This window comes from Enoplosus armatus, chromosome 7 (assembly GCF_043641665.1).
Source record: "Enoplosus armatus isolate fEnoArm2 chromosome 7, fEnoArm2.hap1, whole genome shotgun sequence".
In the NCBI taxonomy this organism is placed as follows: domain Eukaryota; kingdom Metazoa; phylum Chordata; class Actinopteri; order Centrarchiformes; family Enoplosidae; genus Enoplosus; species Enoplosus armatus.
Window position 1 is genome coordinate 10239852 of NC_092186.1, and position 6629 is coordinate 10246480.

The following is a 6629-nucleotide window of genomic DNA, read 5'->3' on the forward strand; positions in this document are numbered from 1 at the left end:
TCTAAATGTGTTGTTTTGATGACAAAGTATTAACATTTTTTTTATTATTGAATGCATGTGCCAGATTTTGTCTTTCACCTAAGCGCAGTGGTTGTCAGGAAAACAGTAAAAGTGGTCAAAAATACCCCGTCTAACGTCAGGAAAACGAATGGAGCGCCTGGATTCTGTACCTAAAACTAAAAATATGATTAAATTACATTTTTTTTTCCAAATGAAACTCAGCTTTGTGAACAACAACTTGGGTTATGGTGCAATAACGAAACTGATAAAAGTACAAGATGATCATCAGTGTTCTGTTGGCATCAAATGAACTGAAGAGCAACGGTGTCAATAAACAGATGAGATCTGATTTTGGGGTAGGGGGTGCTGTCTTACTTTTGTCTGGGAACAATCTTATTTCTCCTGACAGTGGTGACGTCTTCCCATCGCAGAGGCTGAGCTACAGCCTTGGAATCCAGACTTGTCCTGTCCTTCCTTGTGGACAGGAAGTGCTTCTGTTTGGCGGCTCCCACCTCCAGAATGCGGGGCCTCGACAGACCCCAGTAAGCCTTCATCCTGCCGTGAGAAAGCGTATAAGCCATGCATGCTTATTGGAAATACTCACACACGTACACATGTGAGACCCATATATAATATATAAGAGCATAGACATGAGTCAGCTAATATCAGGACAACTGTTGAACACAGTCAGCCATAAACCTCTGTTACCATATGTGATTTCGTTAAAGCCACGGACTGATCTATCATGACTGTTTTAGGAATGTCTGTTTCTCTGTCTGTTGGCTTTTATTGTTGCCATTTTCCTTTCTTCTTAATAAACATGTAATTTGCCCTGTGATTGATGGTTTTTCATGGCTGTTATTACATTCCCCCTTTCCTTGTTGCTGTGTCCAATGGCTAAACCAGCCAGTCCTCTCAGCCCCGTGGTCCCCATAAAAGTGACGGGTTAACTGTTAAGGCCCTGTTCTACCAAACAAGTTCCTCTCTGCATCTCCTCTGTGATTCCCATTACTGCCCTGGACTCCAGGAGCTCACATCCCAAAAACCTGCCCCCCCCCCCCCCCCCCCCCCCCCACACACACACTTCTTCAACACACACAAACTCTATTGTGTATCACAATAAAATTTGTGACTAAGATATAAGGGGGACATACTTGAGTCTAGACTGAGGAGGTGATGTAACAGACATGTCTGTACTCTGTGGTCAGTAAGCTGCATACTTTTGGGCTCGACTACACTGTGAAAAAAAAGGGAACAGGTTACAGCCACCACTATTTTCGGGGTTGCAAATCTCTTCTTATCTTTTCTTTGTTTTTTTTGCAGAGCTCCATTCATGTTTGATCCATAGTCATTGTTCTGAAATACAGCCATAGCCTGCAATACAGCAGTCAGTAACTCACAAGTGTATTTTCCTTTATTTTTGCCGACCTGAAACAAATAGGTCTGCAGAGCCCACAAGCTACGAACAGACATTATAAATTGTATTTGATTTATGTTAAACATACATTTTTCCTGTAAAGAAATTATTATAGTGTCTCCTTGCTTAAAAGAAAAAGACTGACTGAAATATTATTTTATTATAATGCTAGTTTATAGAAATACAGTCTGCTGACTGATCTCCTTTTCCCTCCAACACAATCCTAATGGCTTCTTCATTCCTCTGGTAGCTCGGGGGTCACATTTCACTTTAAGTTTCACGAACCACACTTTCCAACAAATACTATTTTTATGCTCTGTCTTATGACGTGATAACATCAGACTAATGTTACCTTTGGGGCTGTGTGACAGACATAAAGGCTCCTCTGAGAAAGCCATGGCTTTGAACATGAAATGCCAGTAGAGATCTTCAAGGTTGTGAGTGTTACCACAGAGGCATCAGTGGAGAAATTACGACCAATCATATCACAGATCACTACAATGGTCTGATTTATGCGCAAGTTTTCAATTTCAAGTTAACTTATGGTCACAGACATAATTAAGCGGTGGCTTTTCATGAGATGTAAATTTATGGAAATTGGAATTCAGGCCAGATATTTGTGAAAACAGAGTCTTCACTGAAGAGGATTACTTACCTGGTGACCTCAGCCTTGACTTGAAAAATCAGCAAAATATAAGTGGCTGAACATCCTTACCACAGTATTTTCATACCTCATATTTTCATCCCAGCTCAAATATAATGTTACATTACATATTGTGTATCTAGCACACATACATCATATCGTCTTAATTACACATTGTCTAAAAACTTTAGACTTCTAACTGTTGTCATGCTGGAGGTGATCGAGGTGTCCTCCTCATCAATGTGGTTCAAAGCCACATCTTTTGCATAATGCAAACTACACAAACACCTCCTTCCCTCCCTGATATAAGGAAGCGTTTAAAGACTGAAATTGCCACTGCCCTTCAGTAGCTCAGCTGGACTGTGATCTCACCATGTTTATCCACTGTAAACTGGTACTGCTCATACTTGTGCTGACTCTTTATGGCCAAGGTAAGTTAAGTTTTTGTAGCACCACTGTATATTCTGTATTGTTTCACAAAGGGTATTATAGCATGTGGTTTACGTTTTATGGCTCTTTATATACTTTTGCATCCAGGTTGTTGTGAAATGTGCTTTAGACTACAGCACATGGGGAACATGTTTATTTAGTCTTTGTTCATTTTAGGCACATCTATTAAGGGCATTAATCAATGGTCATCGATGGTCAGTTTAGTTTTGTGAGTTCATATATCTATATATCTATGTATATATATATATATATATATACATTTTTCCCCAGTTCATACAGGGAAAATCAATGGAGGCCACGAGGCTAAACCACATAGCAGGCCATATATGGTCATTTTGGAGCGGCACATGCAGAATGGTAAAAAACTGTTCTGCGATGGCTTCCTTCTGAATGAGGAGTTTGTGATGACGGCAGCCCACTGCCAAGCCAGGTCAGTTTAACACCTTTTATGTTAACCTATGGACGGGGATGGTGCTATGAGTTCTGGGGCCCCTGATAGAATTTCTCATCCCAACAACAACCTAGACTCATGCATTGAGACTTCAATTCAAAATGCACCAATAAATTGTATCTATTTTATATATACAATGCTTTCACAGAAAAACAAATAATTTTATAATTAGATAGGTTTTTTTGCATTTAATTTTGTCTTTCAGGTCTTTCACAGTCTTACTGGGAGTTCACGATGTCAAAAACAGGAGTGAAAGACAGGATCTAGCTGTGAAACAAACATTTCCTCATAAAGACTACAAAGCAAATACTTTGAAAAATGACATAATGCTACTTAAGGTAAGAGGATCCTTGCGGAAAAAAAAATATTTTTGTCATTTCTTATTATGTTATTTGCTAATGCTCTATTGATTACATTAATCAAAAGGAGTCCTGAAATACTGCAAGCATGCATATCACTGAACAATAATCAAGCAGGAAATGTATTAGACAACAGGCAGATGTGAGCACTGGAGTAATTTGACTTGATATCTCAGCTTCATATTTGTATTTTTATCTCTCCCTGTTCCTCAAGTTGAGCTCCAAGGCAAAATTCGGCAAAAATGTGAGACCTGTTGCTCTCGCAGGCAAAGATGATGCCTCTCTCCCAAAATCCTGTATACTCTCCGGCTGGGGAGCAACAGACAGGATCAACAATTATATGTCTCGCGTACTCATGGAAGCCAATGTAACACTCATTGACAATGTGTGGTGTCGTAATGATAACTTGTACTGCTCTGAGGGAGAGACTGGTCCAGGGAAGGTGCGTACATTTTTCTAACATAACATGGACAAACAAACTTTGGTCAACTATAATAATGAATCCACTGTTGTTGAAGCAATCACAGCATACTGTGTATGTACCTCCAGGGAGACTCTGGTGGTCCATTGATCTGTGAAGATGAGAAGGCCTACGGAGTGGTGTCCTTCACCTACACACCAAGCTCAGGTGGCAAGTTAATCCATGCATATACTAAGATTCCTGACGACAGAAGCTGGATTGATTTGATGATGAAGCATCATGGAAAGCTCTAATAGATCCAACACTTGATTGAATTGATCAAATCACAATAATTTACTGTTTATACGACACTGGAGAGATAATAATTGAGACAGTTGGCTCCATGTCTGACTTGCTTGCTGCAGACAGATTTAATCAAAATACGCTTAAATGTTTTCAAACGGAACAAATGAAGTTTTTGTTTGGTGTGTTTAGTCAAAAGACTCAACATATATGAATGTGATTTGGTTCTTTTAAGTGACATGCTTTGGCTTTTTATGGTAAAGCTGTTTTTTTTTGGCTGCAGGGGGAAACTATTTCTTTGTTAACAAACAAACAACCGAAACCGAATATTCCAAGCAAAATAAAAATTCAAACCAAGCACATGTGGGACTAGACTGGAACAAGCTAATCATGGCACACAAATGAAGTATGGCTTAAAATTATAAAAGTGTGGCTCAATGCTGTTTAATAGATGTGCTATATGTAATATTAGATACAGTATGTCATCCTGCTCATAAATATGACATTATATAGATTAAATACATGACTGCTTTGTGCATCTTCTTTTTGACTCGATCAAATGAGAACACAGGATCCTCTAAGTTTGTTTTGTTCCATCTTTCTAAACAATAAACTGTTGCTCTCACCATGTTCTCTCAGTACCTACCTTTGGAGTGTGAATTAACTCAATAAAAACACAACACTGCCTCCTTGTGAAGAAAGAGTATTGATGCAGCAAGAAGAGGTTCACTATTCACTTCTTGAAGTCAGAGCTTAAACTTCCCTCTCATCTATAGAAGCTCTAAACCTGACCAAGTCTCTGCCTGATGTTTAGCAATATCAGACGGAGAGGTCGATGCTCAGGGTGGACACCGACAGCGTCTGCCATCACTCTCCAATTATACATCACATTCTGTTTCCAAACTGTAAAATGAGAATTTTGAGATAGTTTAGGCATTAAATAAGGCCACCTGTCTTTATTACCTCCCCAAATGACCAGGCAGCTGCTTTATGTTACATGTCATTTGATATCCTAATAACTAACTACAAGACTAGAAAAACTTCAAAGTCGTACCTTACGGAGGGACAAGAGTGACACTGTGCTGTAACTGAAATGTTGTTTTATAGCTTAGAATAATATTGCGGGTAAAGAATGACACACTACATGAGGTGTATGAACAAAAACTGGCACGAACATTTGCAAAGTCATTATATTTTAAACATGCAAGCTAAAGCATGCTTATTCATTCATCATGCATAATTCATTCATCTCTGCCTTACTTGCCATTTCAATAGTGACAGGCATGGGATCCACTCTGACCCCCGGTCATGTATATAATTGAAAATAAGACCTCAAGGAATGAGAGATAACAAGGGGGTCATATACGGCTGTTTCACAACTCAGCCAGAGGAAATGGTTTATGATATTAATCTGTACTTCCTGTCAATTACAAACAAGATAAACGGTGCAAGAGAATTTCAAACGGATGTGGCCCAGATGCACAAGACAGAGAGAAAACTGACATTAGAGACTGCTGTACCAAAAATAAAGATTTAATTTACAAGGAATTAAAATGGAAGAGACTTTGAGTAAATAGTACCAAAAATGGAGGGCTTAAGGCTTATGCGGGCCAAAGAAAGGGGACACGTTAAGAATTACAATAAATAAATAGATAAATCTATCATAAAGCAAAAAATAAACACTGTGGGGCAAGACAGGACCCTCAGGTTAGTTAGTGTAGAGTCATTTGTCACAAAATATGTAAGCAAATTAATGAATACACTGTCACAACACACTTGTAGTCTGGAAATCTCTTAGGCTTGTGTGCAGCACTCTCACAAAATAAACAGTTTGTGTCCTCTGGCTAGCTGAGGATAGTGTGGCTGCAGATACCTCGTTTGGCTTCTTTAATTTGAATTCCCTGGAGGAATGTGACTTACATGGCTTGCGAATAGACTGGCTTTCTTTCTGTGTGTAGCACCTTGTCATTGGTAAAGTGCTTTTCATTCATCGTATTCTCTCATCTGTTGGCTGTAGTCAACAGCCATATCACCTGGAATCATCTGCAGCAGTATTGGGTACAGCAGATTTCCCTAAGTGTCTGTGCTACTCAGTGACTCCAGGCTCCTGATCTGAATTTCACATGCATCATGTAACTGCATCAGAGCCTTGAAATCAGAGGACTGTGTTACAGGGCTGAGGTTCAGCAGCCTTGACATATGTGCATTTATAATGAGGGACTTTCTTACAATTAGAATAATGTTTCCTTTGGGGCTGTGTGACCTCTGAGAGACCCACAGCATTGAGAACAAAATGCCAATAGAGATCGCCAAGGCTGTGTGTGTTACCACCGAGGCATCAATAAAAAGTATGTAACACACATACGCCATATCTACATAATTACACATTGTCTAAAAACTTAAAATTTGTACTATGAAAATCTAACTGTTGTCATGCTCTGGAGGTGATCGAGGCGTCCTCCTCATCAATGTGGTTCAAAGCCACATCTTTTGCATATGCAAACCACCACAAACACTTCATCTCTCTCTGATATAAGGAGGCGTTTAAAGACTGGAATAGTCAGTGATGTGTGCCACTGCTTTTCAGTAGCTCGGCTGGACTGTAA

General features: G+C 39.3%; 1 protein-coding gene across 1 annotated transcript; it reads left to right on the forward strand.

Moving 5' to 3' along the window:
- Positions 1-2415: 2415 nt before the first annotated feature.
- LOC139287988 (granzyme B(G,H)-like) lies at positions 2416-4649 on the forward strand. The gene is made up of 5 exons (XM_070909217.1): positions 2416-2491; positions 2781-2940; positions 3167-3299; positions 3535-3762; positions 3870-4649. Exons 1-5 carry the CDS (start codon positions 2434-2436, stop codon positions 4032-4034), a joined length of 744 nt encoding a protein of 247 aa, XP_070765318.1. The 5' UTR covers positions 2416-2433; the 3' UTR covers positions 4035-4649.
- The last annotated feature ends 1980 nt before the right edge of the window (positions 4650-6629 follow it).

Coding starts and splice junctions, on each gene's coding strand:
- LOC139287988 (XM_070909217.1), top strand. CDS start 2,434: ATGTTTATCCACTGTAAACTGGTACTGCTCATACTTGTGCTGACTCTT. Junction 2,492..2,780: donor GCTGACTCTTTATGGCCAAG/GTAAGTTAAGTT, acceptor ATTTTTCCCCAG/TTCATACAGGGAAAATCAAT. Junction 3,300..3,534: donor ATGACATAATGCTACTTAAG/GTAAGAGGATCC, acceptor CTGTTCCTCAAG/TTGAGCTCCAAGGCAAAATT.